Source organism: Drosophila miranda, chromosome XL, assembly GCF_003369915.1.
Source record: "Drosophila miranda strain MSH22 chromosome XL, D.miranda_PacBio2.1, whole genome shotgun sequence".
NCBI lineage: Eukaryota > Metazoa > Arthropoda > Insecta > Diptera > Drosophilidae > Drosophila > Drosophila miranda.
Genome location: NC_046673.1, coordinates 20,603,366 through 20,622,024, shown reverse-complemented (window position 1 = coordinate 20,622,024; position 18,659 = coordinate 20,603,366). Strand labels below are relative to the sequence as shown.

Sequence of the window (18,659 nt, the reverse complement as noted above, 5' to 3'; positions counted from 1 at the left end):
GGTGGCCATATCAATGGCAATAGAAAAGGAAACCATCGATTACAGTGGAAAGTTGCCACCTTTTAACTGGACAATAATTTTAGTAAATTACCAATTATCGTGGCCGACAAAACTTTAAACAATAGGGAACAATGAAATATATTAGCGTATGCCTGGCTGTGATATTCCTTTTTAGTTGCAGCTTCCTCTTCGGCAAGATCCATGGTGAGTCCTCTGCCAAGTTTGTGCTCTGTTCAAGTCTTTTGTCATCTGTTTTCATTTGTGTGCGTGTGGGTTGCAAGGCCTTTGTTTACGTGTGTGCGCTGTGGTTTCTGCTGCAATTTCACTTTTTTATTTTCTGCCACTGCAGGTCTTCTGCGTCGCTGTTACCAGTGCCGCTCCCGCGGCGAACTGGGAAGCTGTAAGGACCCCTTCAATTTCAACGCCACCGACGTGGACCACGAGCCCGGCCTGGCGGCCATACCCTGCGCCAGCGGATGGTGCGGCAAGGTAATTGAGGGCGGCGGCACCTACGCCATCGACGACTACGACCTTGCCATCCAGCGCATGTGCGTCCAGCGCGGCCCCGACGACAACATGGACCGCTGCGCCGACACCATCTACAACTACAAAAAGGTCTACATGTGCTTCTGCCAGGGTGATCTCTGCAACAAGGGGCACAGCTGGACGCAGCCCTCAGGCCGACTGGTGCTCCTGTTCCCTCTTTTGGCAGTCCTTCTGCCGGTCTGTCGTCTACTCTGATGCACTTAATTAGCCTTTAGCCTAGTTAAATAAACGTATTTTTTTACTACTTTATTATGAAATGAGAAAACTTGCCTTTATCTTGGTTTTCTTTGGGTGTTTTGGTATCTTTGAACAATCCTACGTCATCCTACATAACTAATTTTGTGGTTTTTAGGCCGTTTGCTGTGTTTAAATTTTACTTTTTAATTAAATTAAATAGTTTGCGCCCTTTGGCCGCATCTCGGCCGAGTACAGCGAGGGGAACGGAACGATGAGCGGACACCCTTCAAGGACGGATACCCTAAACGTGTCGGTGGCGGAGCGGTGCATCTACTGTACTGCCCAGCAACATCTACTGGTCCGATGCGGATCCTCGTCTCATCGAGGTCGCCCACCTGGATGGCAGCAGTCGGCGCGTGCTCTTGTGGAAGGGAAGGGGGTGGAGAAGACGCGTTCCCTGGTCCTCTAGACGCGTCGCTGGTACATGTACTGGACAGAGTCGCCTTGGACTCCATAAGCCGCGCCACGCGGTTTCCCTGTATCAGGACTACGTGTGCTGGAGCGACTGAAACATTGAGCACATTGAGCGGGTGCACAAGACGACGGGCGAGAGCCGCAGCCTCGTCCATTCGGGCATGACGTAAATCACTTCGCTGCGGCTCCCACCTGTGCCTGGCCCAGCTCGGCAAGCGTTCTCTGGCAAATGGCACAAAGGTGAGCCTCTTGGCCAACTCCGGACAGCCGGTCGACATTACAATCTACATCATTGGGCGGCTGCTCTTCTGGACCTGCTCCTACTCCAACAGCATACCGGGGACTCGGAAAAGCCTCGCAACATTGCCGCCTTGGGGAGATTTGTGTACTGGCTGGAGGACAAGACCGGAGTGGAACGGATCACTGTCAACGAAGAGCGTTGTTCCGTGGACCTGCAACGTCTGTCGCAGTTCAGCGATGTTCACACGGCACAGTTGCCCAAATTGTTTCCAAAACTGCATTGCTAGAGGGGTGTGCCACTACTGGAGGACAAGGAGAACTACGGCGCGCGTCCGGCCTGTGGGCCAGATTGCACGTGCACGGCCCCAGTGACGGGGAATGGTGACATGAATAAGGACTGCGTACCCGCCTACTGGCGCTGTGACGGCCAAAATGACTGCCCGGACAAGTCGGATGAAGTGGAATGTCCCAGATGCCGGGTGGATCAGTTCAGCTGCCAGTCCGGCGAGTGCTTCGACAAGGCTCTGATCTGCGATGCGACCACCTGTGACAACTGTGAAAATGTCTACGATGAGGCCGACTGCTGCAAGCGGCCAGGAGACTTTCAGTGCCTTTGAGGTGCAACGCGACCAAGCTGCGGATGAAGATGAAGCGAAAAGACTCTGGACGAGTGTGCCAGGTTACCACTGCCACAATGCCATCGACAAGGACCCCAGGTCCGAAGGCGACAGCAGTTTAAGGCGCGCGCTTGTCCTCAACGAACGAAGGACAAGCTGCACAGTATGCCAAATGCGGAAGAGGATGATTCGCCCGAAGAGTTTCAGCATGAATGGGCCAAGTAAGTAACACCAAATGTATGACACATTTTTGGCTAATTCTCGACCAATGACAGATGGGAAAGTTTTTTTTCTGGTAACCTTCTACGCCTTTGCAAAATACGCGGACAAAGAACCGAGACTCAAACAAATAAGCACGGAAGAAGTCAAGCCGGATGGCATAATAATCAAGGTTATTATTTCATATATGTATGTATGTATGTGCAGTGTAACATAGTAATAAATCGACGAATTTTTACTTCCCTTTTTGCAGGTATTCGTCATTCGCATCGCTGGACCTAGGGCTTCCAGAAAACCTCCCGCAGGGGCCGCTCTGGTGGAACATCATGGAACAAATGGATCGAAAATCAACAGCCGCCATCGCTGCCTACAAAATCTTTATAAATCCTTATGTAACAGCCGCACTGTACTCTAGCAAATTGCAGGGAAGTAAAACTTTGAAAAACGAGATATTCTACGCGGTTTCTTTATTTAATATAGCTAAAGAGCCGACTAAGCGGGCTATAAAATAGAGAGCATCCTCTTGAAGTTCATTAGGCTGGCTAGTGTGGGATGCATAAGTTATAATGTCCGCCGTAAGCCTTTTAATACTGAATTTACTTCCTTCAGCTCCAATGGGGCTGCACGCGTACTATGTAGGTCGACACAAAACCCCATTTACATGACGCATTAAACGTTTCCATTCATGGTACAAGCACATGCCCTGCCCTCAATCATCCATATCAAATTTTGCAACAAAGAAATGCTATTGGTTTTATCATCAAAAACAATCCTCCGCTGCTCATACAGTATTTATTATTATTAAAGTCATCTCTTCCCCGCGTATGCACATTCATGCACATATATACAATAATTTTTTTTAAGGTATGTGTGAAAATGTAGCTCGAAATAAACATTTACAATAAAATATTAAAAAAATACCCGTAAAACACACTCTCGAGGAAGCAAGCGGTCACAGACGCCACTGCCATGCAACACTAAACAAAAACAGCAAAGGGATACGCATCGCAGATGCACAAAAACGTGAGAGCCAGGGATCGCATCTCCCGGGATCTGGCATTGCGGACAAAGCTTGGTTTTTTCTCCCTTTTTAGTTTTAAAAACTAGTGGGGGGGGGGGGGGGGGGAAGGGGCTCTGGGGATGGAAAAAAAAAGAATAAATTTTAAAGTTAAACGGTCGGGACACCGGCTGCCTTTTTGGTAGTGCTGGCGGAGGTGCTGCTGCTGCCGTGGATCGACAGCAGACTCTCACGCATCTCGCGACAGCAGGGGGGGCAGCGTTTCTTCTGGGACTGGGCCAGCAGCCGGCCCTTTGTGGGCTGGTGGCAGTCTTTGTGGTAGACCCCGGCACACTGCTCGCAAACCCCATCGTCTTTACCTACAGAAAGGATTACAAATATGGGTTTAAGAAGAGGTTCTCATTTCAATCGTTGGATCGATGGTTGGGACTCACCTACGAGACGCTTGCACTGGCGGCAATGCTGGCATTCTCCGCGACACTTGCGGCAATCCCACTGATTGCTGACGCTCTGCCCAACAACAGTCTGCGACGCCTCGGCAGCGGCCTTGTCCGGACTCTTGCTCTTCCGGACGTCGGCCTTCTTGGCCTGCAGTCGCTTCTCCTTGGGCGAGAGCAGGAACTCCGGTTTGTTCTTTACCTTCTTTTGGCGCCCCATCGATGTGTCCAGTGTGGCATTCAGCTGCTGGCCATAGTGAAAGTCAACGCCGCTGGCATTCTGGACATTGCGACGCTTGCGCTTCGAGTGGCGCTGGCTGAGTTTCGTGATCACCTCGGGCGTGTACAGGCCAAAGATACGGAGGAATGTCTCCTGGCCGTACTCTTCGGGCAGGACACGGGTCTCGCGCGGCTCGTCGCACCACTGAGCCGCCGAGGCGGACAGACGCTGCTGCTCCTGCTGTAGCTCCTGGACGGTGGAGTCATCTGAAGATGCTGATGACGAGCCGCCTGCCCCCGTTGACGGCTGTGCCTCTGGTGATGATTTACGTAGATTTTTGCGTATCTTGGACGATTTGTTTGCCCCAGCGGCCGCTCCCGAGCTCTGCTTCTGCTTCGGCAGTGGTGGTGATGGAAGAGGCGGTGGCGTTGGTGGTGCCTTGACCGGTTTTTCAGCGGTGGATGACGCAGTGTTTGGTACAGCTTTGGCAGCAGCTATCTGGGAACCCTTCCCCGGCTTCCGCTTTATATCAGTCTCCATGGTTGTCAGCTCCACGTTGTCCTCGTAGCAGAGGCGCGGCATCTGCTTGGTCTTCCTGGACCGCTTCAGCACCTGGCGCAGATTGCCGCGGCTCGCCTCCACCTGCTCAAAGCCCAGCTCAGCCTGCGCCGGATCCTGAACGTTAGCCTGATGAAACTCAAACGTAATGGGTGCTAATGGCGGCGGTGAGGTACTAGATATGCGCTTCCGCTTCATGGCAAACGAATCCTGCTGCTTTCGTGGTATCAAAAGCGAACGCTGAGACTTCTGCGTAGCGTCCATGAGCAGTGGCGGGGGCTCCAAAACTGTCTTGATCACAGTGTCCGGCAGACAACGGAGCATGGGCGGCGGTACAGAAAGCTGCGGCTGCGTCTGCGTCTCCTCCGACGATTCCAGCTGCTCCTGCTGATCCTGCTGCTCACCGTCTCCATTTTCCAGCTCTATCTGTATGTTCGTCTCAGTCGGACCCAGCATAAGAGCGATATTTTCATCGAGGTCGCTCAGATTCATGGGTGGGTTCTCGCCCTCCTGCGACAGGAGAAAATGCTTGCGGATGAGCGTCTCCTCGGTGTCGCGAGTACCCACATTGTTGGGAATGACTACATAGTCTTCGTTCGAAATTAAAGGCACTAACAGGGTGGAGACGTGCGCATTGGCCTCCTTCAGATCGGTTTTGATGTTGCTCTCCTGCAGTTTCTTGAGGAAAGTGACGACATCCTCATCGAGGCGCAGCATAAGGTACTGGCACTCGGCATTGATCTCATACATCTCCTCCTCCAGCTCGTCCAAAATGCGACGCATCGCCACGGGATCCTGTTATGCAAGAGCAACAGCAAGAGACCAGCATGATACCATAATTAAAATACAAAATTCGAATTCAAAACAAGGTTAACAGTGGAGAGGGGTGCGAGGGAGGGACGGGGCAAAGTGCGGGGCAAAGTGTTAATTATCTTTTCTTTTTTTTTTTACAATTTTTGCAATCGTTGCCAGCCCTGGTTCTGCTGCACTGCCTCTGCTGCTGCCTTGTCACCACTTCACTTCACTCCCCTCCCCTCCACTCCACTGCTGCTGCTCCAAACCCCGAACGGAGCACGCGAAACTCTAGAAACTTACCGCATCCTCCTGCTGCGAGAACACCTCCGTGACCAGCTAGGAGGGGAAAAATATGAAAATTGATTAAGAATCGACGCATCCCTCGCACGCGCTGCCTGCCACTGCTCCCGCAGCGACTGTGACTGGTGCTACAACTACTACTCACCGCATGCACCTTGATAAAATCACGTAGTGCCCGCTGGCAATAAACAATGTCATTCTTGAGATCCAGTGGCGGCAGGTAGCACTTCTCCACGCAGTAGCGAAAATGGGCCATCTCCTTGGCGGTCAGGTCGCCATTTTTGTTGTCCTCGTTTTCCATGATTTTTGTGGCGAAGAATATCGCGAAACGAAAAACGACAAACGACGACAAAAATCCGACTCACTTGTGGGATTTCATTGGGGTATGAAGAGAAAGAACACTTAACAATAACCAGATGATCGGGTCGACGCGTGATGGTTGAACGGGGGCGGTGGATCTGGATCGGCTACTCAATAGCCCGGACGGGGCTTAAACAGCTGCTTAAAAGGTTAAAAGCTGCTCTCTATATAATAATTTATTTGTGTTTACCGACGGTTCAAAAAAATTGGAAAATTTGATAACATTCTGAGCAGCCAGTGGATTTATCGATAGGATTAGACAAATTTCCCAGCTCAGGAAAAATGGCCCAGAAAATGCAGCGCATGACAGGTAAAATCCAACACCTTTTTCTAACATACCATGAGGACGATTTTAAATTGCCTCGTCCTCATAGCATATTATATATATTAACACAGCTAGGTGGGGTTCGTACGAGCTTTGCAGTTTCCCTTCGCTGTGTTTGCCTGTTGTCCATACCCCTTTCTATAGCCCATTCAAAATTACGCTCACCTGACACAGTTTTTCGTTGCATGTATGAGCAGGAGAGAGCAGCTGTGTGACCGTCTCAGAAATATACTGTTTAATTATTATAATATACCGTAAATCTACCGATGAAAAACGAACTTAGCCCATTTAAAACCCATTTATTTAAACAGGATAACAGCTTGAGTTAAGCCGCAAAACTAACTTAGCCCATTTAACCCCCATTTATTTAAACAGGATAACAGCTTGAGTTAGGCCGCGGAAAATAATATAAATAATAATAATAAAATTTCTTCTTGTTCTTCAATGTGCTTGTCCATGATCATAAATCATATTCCTCGATTTTGATATTCGTTTTAATATTACTATCTAGCTAGAACATTCAGCACTGAACACAGAATTAATCAAATTTTCTACTATTTTGGCTAATTTGAAATACTCCCTTTTCTTTGATTGTGTCTAAAATAAGGCTTAAACCTCTGTTTTTTCTGTGTTTATACAGATTGACATGTTTTGAACCGAATTATGCATTTGATAACATTCCTCCATATATGTATGTATGTGCATCTCGATCCCAATACCTATTCGTGGTCTCTGTACTAAGACCATAAACTCAAAAATTTCGTTGAAATAGCTTTAAAACAGAGACTGTCTAGTTACTGCATTCAAAAGAGTCTAGTCTAAGAGAAAAAACATTTCGATACTCTATAATATCCTTTTCTCCAGGGTATGCATAATGTTGCTCATTCAGTGCCATGTTGCAGGACAGTGTTGCTCGTTTTTCGATAAGTGTTGCTCGTAACAAATAGAATGTTGCCAACGGTTAAAGGCTATAGACTATCGACTATCGCTAGAACTAAGTAGCAAGCAGGGTGACCCCTTACGGTATTTTTAATACTTTTCGGTATTTTTTGAGGTCAAAATTGCACCGACGGTATATTTACGATATATCGGTATATTTCGGTATATTAAGCAATTTTTCGGTATATTATGGTATATTTAAGATGGTACCACTTTCAACACATTTTCGAGAAGCCAGTTAGGGAACGCCCGCCATTGACAAGAGCTATACAAAATAATGAGAAAAGATTTTAAACAATTTAAACATTCTTGTATTGCACGTATTATTGAGCAGTGGGATGCACTTGTTCTTTTTTTGAGTACGAATTGGCCATAGAAAAAAATTTATGTGCAGAATACACTCTCTCAAATTTAAAAAGCGTTTCAGTCAAATTATATTTTTCAGTCGAGCAAAGCTGGAACACACATAATATATAAAAATATGTCTGAAACTTATAAGTTAATATTAAGCTGTTATTTGAAAGACTTATATATAAGAATTACTGACTTAAATTTACTAGATCCAAGCAGCAATGTTAATTTCGTAGAAATTCAGAAAATGAATTTGGCCGTTAATGTAAGCCTCGAAGTGTCAAAATTAGAAAGAAATGAAAAATATGCATTTTTCCGAAGAGCACAGTCATTTTTGATCGAGTTGTCTTTTGCCTCTTAACGAGAAGGTTTTTAAACTTCTCTCATTCCTAAACCCTGAAGACATAGTCAATGGCCATTTATCACATTTGCATGACCTGTATAAAAGATTTCCTCAACTTATTAAAGATCCGCAGGGAATCGATAATGAATTTGTCCTCTTAAAAAATGATGCGGTTCTATTTAGTTTATTAAAAATACACAAAAGTCCTGGCCCATTCTGGTATACATTGGGACAAATAAAAGATTTCAACAATGAATTAAAATATGAAAAATTTCAAAATTTGCAGAAGTACTGCTTATATTGCCAGTTTCGAATGCATCATGTGAAAGAATTTTCTCCGAAGTGAACTTAATAAAAACGAATACAAGAAATAGAATTTAGAATATAAATGTTTCAAATCTTTTATATGTGAGTCAAGGTCTAAGGAAGAACAACGGTTGCGAGAAATTTGAACCGAACACTGAAATGCTGTTAAAATATCCCAGCGACATCGTTAGTGACGATAGTGATGTTAGTGATTAGTATATTATTAAGACTTTATTATTATTAATAAGTCTTATTAAGACTTAAGATTATTAAATGAAATGAACGAAACAATTACTTCGAATAGCCCAATCAAGTAGGAAATAGATTCACCAATCGTATAAAATTATGTGGGCATGGCTAAATCTTCCATATAGCTGATATTCGACGGAAGATCAAAATTGAGGGAATCGTCGTATTTGTTGAATCGGTAATGGCCCGGTTGACAACATTTAAATCCTTGTCGCTCATATTCAAAGAATTTAGATTTGGCGCGCACCACTCGTAACCAGTCGATAGTATCGATAACCGAACTTGAATCGGGTAAGGACCTCTTTTACCCGATTGACAACAATGAGTCTCCTGCACACATACCCTGGGGGAAATGGATGTTATAGAATTGTGAATATGCTTGTCATACCAGGCAAAAACAATATATTTTCAATATATTTTAATATTATTCAATATTATTTAATATTATTTTCAATATTTCAACGATATTTTAAAGCTTATTGTCTTCTTGTAGGGACCAAGAATAGGTATCAGGATCGAGATATATATACAAAACACTCATCATATACATGAATATGTCTAAAAAATGTCAATATGAGAAAAGGTCTTTATTAGTTACGTTTTATCTTCATATCAATATTTATACTTTCATATAAAATTAACAAAATAGGGTATACAAAGGCCTATACTACGGTTTAAACGCTATATAGCGACTCTTTTTTTGTTGAACTTTTTCGCTTAAACCTTTTTTTACAATAAATACAATAAAAGCAAGGATTAAAAACTATCTAATCTTGTAGAAAATTTATTCATCAATAGGATAAAACTATGTGGGTATTGCTGAGAGGTTTAGTTAGTCAGCATTATTCAATGGAATATCAAAATTGAGCAATTTCTTTTTTCGTTTGTTTTGATTGACCTATTTGGCTACTTGTTTTTTGTTTGACTTATTTCGCTAAAACCTCTTTTTACGCAAAATGCAATAAAAGCAAGTATTAAAAATACACCAGTTAAATAGAAAATTGATTCATCAATCGTATAAAATTATGATGGCATGGCTAAATGTTCTATATAACTAGTAATATTCGACGGAATATCAAAAACGAGGAATATGTAAAATAGAACTTGAATTCGTCAGTATATTTACGGTATATTTTGAAAATGAGGCGGTATATTTTGAAATATTTTCTGAGGGTCAGGTCACACTCTTAGCCAGTGTTAATAGGCAAACGTGATTAACCGCGGCCAAAATCATCGCAGTGGTCATTGCACATCTCTAGTTTCGAATCCCAAAGCCAAACATTTTCATTTCATTTTTTTTCACATTATTATCAAAATAAATAAGCGGCTAATTCGCGCATAACTACAGTCGCTTAAAGTTGCTTGCATTGCACAAACACACACGTACACATCCAGCTAGCCAAAGGAAGTAGAGCAAAATTCCGTAGTTACAAAATTCAAAACAAGTGAAATTTTTAAAAGTTCAACAAAAAGAGTGAAAGAGGACAAAAAAACTATGTGTAAGTAAAGTAGGACGCGTCGTCGGTGGGGGAGACGATATCCCCCGCGCATGTCCCCTCTGGCGCAGAGGGACGGACAACGGACTACAAGGAACGAGAAGTACAAAGAGAGCAGCAGCCAAAATAATGGTTAAGAAGCAGGAAGGAAATTATTTTTGCTGCAGTTTCTGCATTCTTTGGTTGTTGTTGTTGGACCGCTTTGTGCGGGGGTGACAGCCCATGCACAAGTGTACGAGCGTATCTCTTGCCTCTGTGTACGTGTGCTGACGCCCCAGCAACAGCAGCCACAACAAAAATTGTCCAGACGAAAGTAAAATTTCACCCAAATTTGTGTTTGTTTTATGGCTCACACTCACAGCCACACGCATAATACTGGCCAAACAAGTTTTTATATTTGTTAACCCTTCTTTTTTTCTTGTTTTTTTTTTTTGGTTTGTTTAGATTTTTTTGCGCCGGCTTTCCGCGAAAGTTTTTAAAACGGCATTTTGCCTGTTGGCCAGCCTTCTCTTCGTCTCCCTCTCCCTCTTGCTCATGACTCCACACCCGCTATGCATATATGTTTGTATGAATGTACATATATTTAGTAGCGAATGTGTGAGAGTCCCGTTAAACTGGTTTAATTGCATTGTCCTCTCCCTCTCACGCACACACGGGCTTCCTTCACAAAGAAGCCCAATTCCGAAAGGGTCATAACTGTGCTAATTAAAATTTGTCCAGGTTTAGTTACGCTCAGAATTCTTTACGATTCTGTTAGCTCGTCAAGTTTTGCGTTATCAGCATCTGATGGCCAGGCCCTGGCGACACACCCACACATCCACAAATGCATGCAAATAAACAATTAACAAAAGCTGGTCCGCAAAATCTACAATAAATGGCAAAGCAGCAGAAATCCAAAGTGCATAAGACATTCACATACACACACTCGCAAACACACGCACGCGAAGCGAGCGGGTGAGAAAGACAGAGACAGACAGAGAGACATTTGCAGTTAATGCTAATGGCCCGGCCCGGTCCCGCAGCTGTTGTCGCTTTTCAATTTCTGCTCTTGTGCAAGTAATTTTTCTGCTTACCTCGGCCTTTATCCGCAATCCGTGGACAACGCCCGCACTCGCAGCTCTCAACCTTGCAATAACATTGGACTGGCCAACTCTAGAGGGGAAATGCTTATAAAGATACCGCTATCAACGGGGGCCTCTTCTCAGAATTCTATTGCGTCACAAGCCCCCGCACCCCTCAAAATTATGTATTTTCTTACCTATTATCCATAAATCTGTCATTTTTCTGTGAGTTTGATTTTTTGTTTAATTTAATTTTCTCTACATTTTGTAGCTAAATGTTCCAAACTTTTGTTTTGTAAAATTCGCACCCAAAATTTTCTCGTTTTTGGTTCGATCTTCGTTTACCCAGTTTCTCGGTGGGCATTCAAGCAGGTGGGCCAATCCGTGCACTATTTATCCAGCTATAAAGAAATCCCCCTCAAGATCAAGATTCAGAAGCAGATGTGGCATCAGGGAGAGAGCCCCAGCTGCAGCCAGAGCCAGAGTCTGGACCCACCGCATTCAGTACGAAAATTCCACTCAATATCGGGCGAACGTTGCCATTCCCATTTAATTGCAGCTGACAAGAATAGCTCGGGATGCGCTGGTGGAAATGGCAACAATAACAGCGCCTCAAAGAACTCCATCCATCCATTGGACAGCGAGAGCGGCTTCAGCAACAGTCCCGTCACCAGCGAACTGCTCGGCGAGTGGCGGAAAAACTTCTACAGCCAGCCGAAGAACTTGCTCGCCCAGAACGTTTGCTCCCGTGTCGATCCGTTCGATGTGTGCCTCTCCCGCAAGGTGCTGGAGACCACGAACCACGTGTTCAACTTCAAGGTGGAAACGGAGGGCAAGCCGGTGACCAATCAGCGGAGCAGCGGCCGTTGCTGGCTCTTTGCTGCCCTCAACTGCATACGCCTGCCCTTCATGAAGAACTACAATCTCGATGAGTTTGAGTTCTCGCAGGCTTTCCTCTTCTACTGGGACAAGATCGAGCGCTGTAATTACTTTCTCAACAATGTTGTGAAGACGGCGCGACGGGGCGAGAAGGTTGATGGCCGCCTGGTGTCGTTCCTCTTGCTGGACCCCACCTCCGATGGCGGTCAGTGGGATATGCTGGTCAATCTGATAACCAAACATGGTCTCATGCCAAAGAAATGCTTTCCCGAGAGCTTTAGCTGCGAGTCCAGCATACGAATGAATGCCATATTGAAAAGCAAGGTACAGAAAGCCTCTCCCTTAGCCCTATTCACTCCGCTAATCTTTGATTCCTTTACTCCCCTCTAGCTTCGGGAGTATGCCCGCCATTTGCGTGTGCTGATGGACCAGCAGCCCACAGAGGAGGAGATCACAGCCAAGATACAAGAGCAAATGTCGGAGATCTACAAGGTGGTGGGCATCTGCCTGGGAATACCCGCCGAGACATTCGTCTGGGAGTACTATGATAAGAGCAAGAACTACCAATCTGTTGGCCCCGTCAGCTCGCTGGAGTTCTACGAGCGGTATGTGAAGCCGCACTTTAACGTGGAGGACAAGGTTTGCCTGGTGACCGATCCCCGGCCATCAAGCAAATACGATCAGGCCTACACTGTCGACTGTCTGGGCAATGTGGTTGGCGGCCGTCCCGTCCTGTACAATAATCAATCTGTGGAGCTCCTGCTGGCCGTTGTCACTAAATCGCTGAAGGCCGGTGAGGCTGTATGGTTTGGCTGTGAGGTCAGCAAACGTTTCGCCTCTAAGCAGGGCATCGAGGATATGTCAGTGTGAGTGAAGCCCCGCAAGCAGCCCCTTTCCCAATGTAGATAAATATACTGATCCTTTTGTTTTTGTTTGCAGCCATGATTTCAAGCTGGTCTTTGACATCGACATACAAACGACCTTTTCGAAGGCAGACCGTCTCATCTATGGCGAATCGGCCATGACCCATGCCATGGTGTTCACCGCCGTCTCAGTGGATGTGAGTACCATCTAATTGCATATATTTCGAGTCATCTTTAAACTTTTGAAATCTGTTGTATGTGTGTTTCGCAGAAGAATGGCGTGGCCCAGAAGCTGCGGGTGGAGAACTCTTGGGGCGAGGATCGTGGCGAGAAGGGCTATCTGGTGATGTGCTCCGACTGGTTCAGGGAGTTTGGCTTCGAGGTGGTGGTCGACAAGAAGTATGTGCCCGATGATGTGCTGCGCGTCTTCGATATGGATCCCATTGTCCTGCCCGCCTGGGATCCAATGGGCACGCTGGCGCAGTGAACAGCAGCAGCAGCAGCAATGAGCCAGCCGTCATTATATAAATACAGTCTATACATATATACAAAGCTTTACAACATCAATGGCAGCAGCAGGCAGCATCGGCATCAGCATCGAGATGGTGTGGCATGCAAGCAACTTAAGCATCATATTTTCGGTTCAAAAATTATCCGCTCCTTATGGCCCCCCAAAATCCTTTGTTTATCTGTTACCGATATTAGGGCACACAACACAGAAATATTTCGTAAACACACACACATTTATATATGATATATAATATGCACTTATCCATCGCCCCATTCGGGGTCGTTCAATTTTCAGTTTAAGCATAACTTTTGTGTCTAGCCTAGGTAAAAAAATGTCCTTTGTCCTGTGACGTACAGAAAATTTTTATCATGTTTTCTAAATTATTTGCAAACAATCAGGCCGCTGAAAATAAATAATAATAATATACAACAACATAAACTAAAAGAGAAGTGAATGATGTAAATGCATTTTTTTACGTATATACAATTACACATTAAATAATAATAATAATAAAAAGAACTATTGAATATACATTAATTAATTAAACTTTGCCTAAAAACTTGGAATAAAAACCGACTCCGCTCCTGCCTCCGTGCTCGCCTAATGGTAACTGTTAAATATGGTAAGTGGTAACGCTTATTACGAATTGAGTACTGTGTAGAGTATCTTTTTTAGCTTCTTTGTTTTTGGCTAGGGGGTCTATTGACTTGCTGTTGCTGTTGTTGTTTTGGATGGTGGTGGCTGCTTCAGCCGCAGATTCCGCTGCTCGTACTCGTATCGTAGACGCAGCCAAATGCCCTGGCACATGCGCACCAGTCTCTGATCCTTCTCCCGATGGACACGTGCAAACTGATACTGATCCCGGATCAGATGCTTGGCCGCCCGCAAATGGCCGCGCTGTATCAGCGAAATACTGTAGTAGAGCTTGCAGCGAGCCTGTAGGAAGGGATCGCCCAGCCGCAGACCAATCTTTAGCTGCTGCAGCGAGATCTTGCCAGCCGTTTCGGCCTGTGGATATAGAGTATTTCATGTAGGGTATATGTACGTATGTGTGGTTTGTACCCTCAGGTTTATGGCTACACTTACGCATCGTCCGAACTGCTCGCCCAGGGCTGAGAAGCCACCTCCGAGGGTGGATAGCCAGGACATTAGATTCTCCACCTCGATGTGCTCCCAGATGGTGTGGGACAGTATGTCCGCAAACTTGTAATCAATGGTGTCCCGCTCCGGTGGCTCGAATTCCAACCAAATTAATTGCACGCCGTGTTGGTTCTGGAGCGTCACAGCCAGAACCTGCTGCTGCAAAAACTCACGCAGATAATAGTTGCCGTTTATGGCATCCACCTGCAGCCGGAGGCGGCGCAATTCCTTTTTTTCTTGATGTGCCGCAGCCGACCCAACTTCTTCAGCTGTTGTGGAGACTGCGCACGGGCCCAGTGGTTGGCGTTTGTAGTAGTGACGCCGTTTCCAGTAGTCGCAGACACATAGAGTCAGTGTTCCCGACATAATGTTTTCTTATCAAGGTCTCGGGTCCAGTCAAAGGATGCGTACGAGCAACAGGCTGTTGCGTTGGATGGCACTCTCTCTGTTTTCGTATTGACGACTGCACTGAGTTGGTTAAAACAAAAAATAGTTTTTTGTTAAAAAAGTCGGCACTCAGGGACTTTTGTTGTTGTTCCGGCCACTTAAATTGTTGTTAAAATTGAGTGGGAAAATTTGTCACAGATGCATATATATCTCTGGATTGGATGGGCATTTGGAGCAGACCAGGGCAGGGAATTATTTGCAACAAAAAACAGCACGCTGCGTAAACGAACCCGAGAACGAGACACTTTGGTCAAAAAAACGAGCGGCCGGAATAGTTATTATTCCTTATTTTTTTCTTTGACACAAAAAAAAATAAGAATCAAACAGAAACGTCAAATTTGACATTTGTTTTTTTTTCTTTACGGAGAAAAAACTCTACACGGTACACGACTCCTACACATTTGCTACATAATGGAAGGAAAAATAGGGTATGGACAATAGGCAAAACGGCCCAGAAATCGCAACTCATGTTAGTTAAAATACACCCCTTTTGCTTACATACCTTGGAAGGAAGTTTATAAAATTTCCCCGATGAGAAATTGCTGCTTTTGCTTTTGTCAAACATACCATGAGGACAATTTACAATTTCCTCGTCCTCATAGCATATCATATGTATAAACACGGCTAGGTGGGGTTCGTACGTGCTGTGCAATTTCCCTTTGCTGTTTTTGCCTGTTGTCCATACCTTTCCATAGTCCAACAAAATATAGCTTTATGGCCCAAAAGTTATCGGGATTCAAATTTCATAACTATAACATAGAGTGTAAGATCAAACTAATATAAATTAACAATATTGTCGCTTCTACAAAATTTAAAAAAATTAAAAAATCTAAACGTTCCTCGTATCAACATATAAGTACGTGAAGGAACAACTGATTCTTAGAAATGAATAAATACATTTCCCAATTTCTTTATCCCTTTTTGTGGATTGGCATAACATTCGTGTATTATATCGTGTATAAGATCAAGCTGATCCATGTGGACAAACGTTTTCTAGTCTATGCTGTGGATATGATATACATTCTCTGTTTAATGCCACACAGGCTGGACTGGATGGTGCCGAACTGCCTTTTTCTACTGATGATATCGCATTGGACGCACTGGTTCGCTCGGCAGCAGGTGGAGCCCTTGAATATCAAGTATACGCCCTTCAATTCTCTTATTGTGTTGGTCGTCTTTGATGGGTTGCTGATGTTGTCCTACCGGAGCATGCTGGACGATGGCAGCCTGAAGGATCGCTTGACAATCGAACAAGCCTTACTTATGGTCCATGCCGTGCATACCACTCGAATTTGGAGCGCTTCTAAGGCTCTAAAGGTGGAGTGCCTTTACTGCGATCAGCTGATTCCAGAAACCACGATGTTCTTTGAGGGACTCCAGCTCGGCGGTACCATTTTTATTTTATTCTACTACTGGCCGGCTGTTGGTCTGGGCAATGTGCTCTATCGCGTAATTTGTTTCTGTACTGGATTAGAACTAATTGGCAGTCGTCGAGACGCCCGCTCTGCCATTGAAAAAAAATGCAAAAAGTTGAACTGTAGCGAGATAATGGACCTTTTTTGCATCATCTGCGGGGAGTATATGGAACCCACGGATCGGTGTGGCTGGGTCCGTCTGCCGTGCGGTCACTCCTACCACAGGTGCTGTGCCATGGCCCGGTTTAACGGCCAGTTCCGCTGTCCACTCTGCGGCGTCAAAATACACGCGAAGCCGGAACCAGCTTCATCATAATGAAATATACCAATGAATAAACCACATAACCGCCCACCAACAGCTGCCATCTCTTGGCATTATCATTGAACTCTACAATAAGCAAAATACTTCATAAGGTAAGCATCTATCCCAGCCCGATAGAAATGTTCTACTGATCATCAAAAAATACCTATATAAATTTCGGTTTCAGTTCGAAAAGGATTCTATCGCATTGTGGACCTTATCTCTACCTGTTGTGTTCTTTTGTTTGCATTAAAGCAATAGACATCCAGATAATACTCCAGAAAATCCACATAAAACACTCCAGATTGTGTTAGAGCTTTCAAATTTGAAAATTTAACCGCACATTCGCAGTCGATATGCAACAATTATCGATAGTTACGTTCCACACTGTAGAACCCATTGCTTGGCGGCATTTCAAATCAGCAGCAGCCAGTGGAATGCCTTTACAATATTTACTTTCAAATTACTTTTGAGGTGCAGCTATTTTTGACTTTTGGTAGGCAAATACATATAAAAAAGATAAAGTTTTTTTTCATTGAGTAATATAACATTTACATTTACAACATCAACCAAAATAATAGTGCTGCCGCAAGTGTGGAGGACACAGAGGGGAATTTCTGCTTCAAGCATAGTAGAAAAGTTCTATATTCAAAGATAAACACATTGCTTATGTTTCATATTTACATATTTACCTTAAGACCTACCGGTAAGTATTCGTTCCCATAGTATATCCCATCCCTATATAGGGTCTTAAAGCCCTCAAGCACTTTTCTAATAATTTTGCTTTTATTTTTACCAATTGATAGCTCCACTCAACCCGAGGGCTACTCGGAGAACTCGATTGTGTTGGATTTACTTTCAATGTACTGCTCTTCAAATGATCTTTGATCTACCTCTTAACCACTTTAAAATCCTCTGAATAGTTCCCTCGTTTATCTTCATAGTTTCATGATTGTTATTCGAAATTGGAGATACTTTCTGCACAAAAATTGATTTGTGGCCATTGTGTTCCGTTCCTGCTGCCATAATACCATCTGGAAATGACTCAATTTCACTTTGGTGTAACTGAATCCTTTGTGGGCCTTGTGGGCCAATGGCCAATTGCGTCAACATGGCCATTATCATTATCAAACAAATGTTGCTGCCGTTGCCGCTCCCATTCCCATCTCTCTCTCGCTCTCTCAATTTCTCTTTGCCAACAAATCTGTTAACAGTTGGCAATAATTGTGCAGCAGTGGCAACATTGTCCCCATCTGCCCCAGGCCATCCCCTCCTCTCCCCTCACTCCATCGCATCGCATCGCATCGCATCATAATTTCTGTGGCTGCTTTGTCATCCCATCCCTTCCCTACCCGTCGTTTCGCTCCTTCCCCAAGGCCCTGCCAGCGGAGTCAGCCTCCTCAACATAATGTTTGCTGCTATTTTTGGCATTTGCCTTTTATTGTGGCTGCCAGTGTTGTCATCGATAGCATTAATTTCGGTAAGTGCGCCAGCTCCTCGGCGATAGAGGCAGCTCCTCCTGCCGCTGCCACTGCTGCACATTTCAACACGATTTTTATGGCACGACATATCCGATCCGAGGCACAACATTTTTCTGAATTATGCGCTCAATTTCCGTTGAATCGACAGGCAAGAGATCCCCCCAATCCCGATCCCAATGTCTGGACTATTGTGTAATATTAATTGCTCACAAAACCATCGGAAATTGCATTTCGCACTGGCAATGGCAGTGGCAAAAACGTTCCTTATTTAAATGCAATTTTTATTTCATAATTTTCACGGCTCATAAAATGGTAGCAACAATGTTGGGTGTCCAGCCCAAGTCCCGTCCCGAGTCGCGGAGCACGTGCGCCATCTGTGCCCTGTTGAAGTGGAGAGTGACAGAGTCAGAGCCAGAGGCTGGGAAAGACAGAGAGAGATTTGTTTGTGGGCGTGTCAGCAATATGTCAAATATTCCCCTCGACAGTCAGTCGCGCATGCGTCCCCCTACAAAAGGGTTTCCCGTTCCGTTCCCGTTTTTTTTTTGGGTTGGTCAGGCCGCCGTTTCCCACTTGAGTCGCGTGTTGAGGCGT

At 44.8% G+C, this 18,659-nt stretch overlaps 6 protein-coding genes across 10 annotated transcripts; 4 read left to right on the top strand and 2 right to left on the bottom strand.

Moving 5' to 3' along the window:
* The first annotated feature begins 26 nt into the window (after positions 1-26).
* On the top strand, positions 27-811 carry LOC108158962. Its single transcript, XM_017291797.2, has 2 exons — positions 27-204; positions 350-811. The coding sequence occupies exons 1-2, from the start codon at positions 132-134 to the stop codon at positions 739-741; spliced, it is 465 nt and encodes a 154-aa protein (XP_017147286.1). The 5' UTR covers positions 27-131; the 3' UTR covers positions 742-811.
* A 798-nt stretch (positions 812-1,609) lies between these two features.
* LOC108158945 lies at positions 1,610-2,967 on the top strand. Of its 3 annotated transcripts, none has more exons than XM_017291784.2 (3): positions 1,610-2,275; positions 2,330-2,445; positions 2,527-2,967. In XM_017291784.2, the coding sequence occupies exons 1-3, from the start codon at positions 1,972-1,974 to the stop codon at positions 2,686-2,688; spliced, it is 582 nt and encodes a 193-aa protein (XP_017147273.1). In that variant the 5' UTR covers positions 1,610-1,971; the 3' UTR covers positions 2,689-2,967. The 3 variants fall into 3 exon arrangements, with proteins under 3 accessions (XP_017147273.1, XP_017147257.1, XP_017147266.1); XM_017291768.2 differs by having other exon boundaries at positions 2,330-2,462; XM_017291777.2 differs by having other exon boundaries at positions 2,330-2,466.
* Positions 2,968-3,025: 58 nt separating this feature from the next.
* LOC108158926 lies at positions 3,026-6,285 on the bottom strand. Its single transcript, XM_017291734.2, has 4 exons — positions 5,747-6,285; positions 5,602-5,637; positions 3,726-5,301; positions 3,026-3,650 (listed from the first exon to the last, which is right to left on the bottom strand). Exons 1-4 carry the CDS (start codon positions 5,900-5,902, stop codon positions 3,442-3,444), a joined length of 1,977 nt encoding a protein of 658 aa, XP_017147223.1. The 5' UTR covers positions 5,903-6,285; the 3' UTR covers positions 3,026-3,441.
* A 3,416-nt stretch (positions 6,286-9,701) lies between these two features.
* LOC108162426 (bleomycin hydrolase) lies at positions 9,702-13,644 on the top strand. The gene is made up of 5 exons (XM_017297158.2): positions 9,702-9,973; positions 11,591-12,234; positions 12,301-12,776; positions 12,850-12,970; positions 13,045-13,644. Exons 1-5 carry the CDS (start codon positions 9,970-9,972, stop codon positions 13,258-13,260), a joined length of 1,461 nt encoding a protein of 486 aa, XP_017152647.1. The 5' UTR covers positions 9,702-9,969; the 3' UTR covers positions 13,261-13,644.
* LOC108162432 (uncharacterized protein F58A4.6) lies at positions 13,586-15,216 on the bottom strand. Of its 2 annotated transcripts, XM_017297178.2 has the most exons (3): positions 15,102-15,215; positions 14,371-14,892; positions 13,586-14,292 (listed from the first exon to the last, which is right to left on the bottom strand). In XM_017297178.2, exons 2-3 carry the CDS (start codon positions 14,788-14,790, stop codon positions 13,984-13,986), a joined length of 729 nt encoding a protein of 242 aa, XP_017152667.1. In that variant the 5' UTR covers positions 14,791-14,892; positions 15,102-15,215; the 3' UTR covers positions 13,586-13,983. The 2 variants fall into 2 exon arrangements, with proteins under 2 accessions (XP_017152667.1, XP_017152659.1); XM_017297170.2 differs by having other exon boundaries at positions 14,371-15,216.
* A 40-nt stretch (positions 15,217-15,256) lies between these two features.
* On the top strand, positions 15,257-17,100 carry LOC108151424. 2 transcript variants are annotated; one of them, XM_017280018.2, is made up of 3 exons: positions 15,257-15,727; positions 15,915-16,700; positions 16,775-17,100. In XM_017280018.2, the coding sequence occupies exon 2, from the start codon at positions 15,925-15,927 to the stop codon at positions 16,600-16,602; it is 678 nt and encodes a 225-aa protein (XP_017135507.1). In that variant the 5' UTR covers positions 15,257-15,727; positions 15,915-15,924; the 3' UTR covers positions 16,603-16,700; positions 16,775-17,100. The 2 variants fall into 2 exon arrangements, with proteins under 2 accessions (XP_017135507.1, XP_033244562.1); XM_033388671.1 differs by having other exon boundaries at positions 15,258-16,700.
* Positions 17,101-18,659: the final 1,559 nt, after the last annotated feature.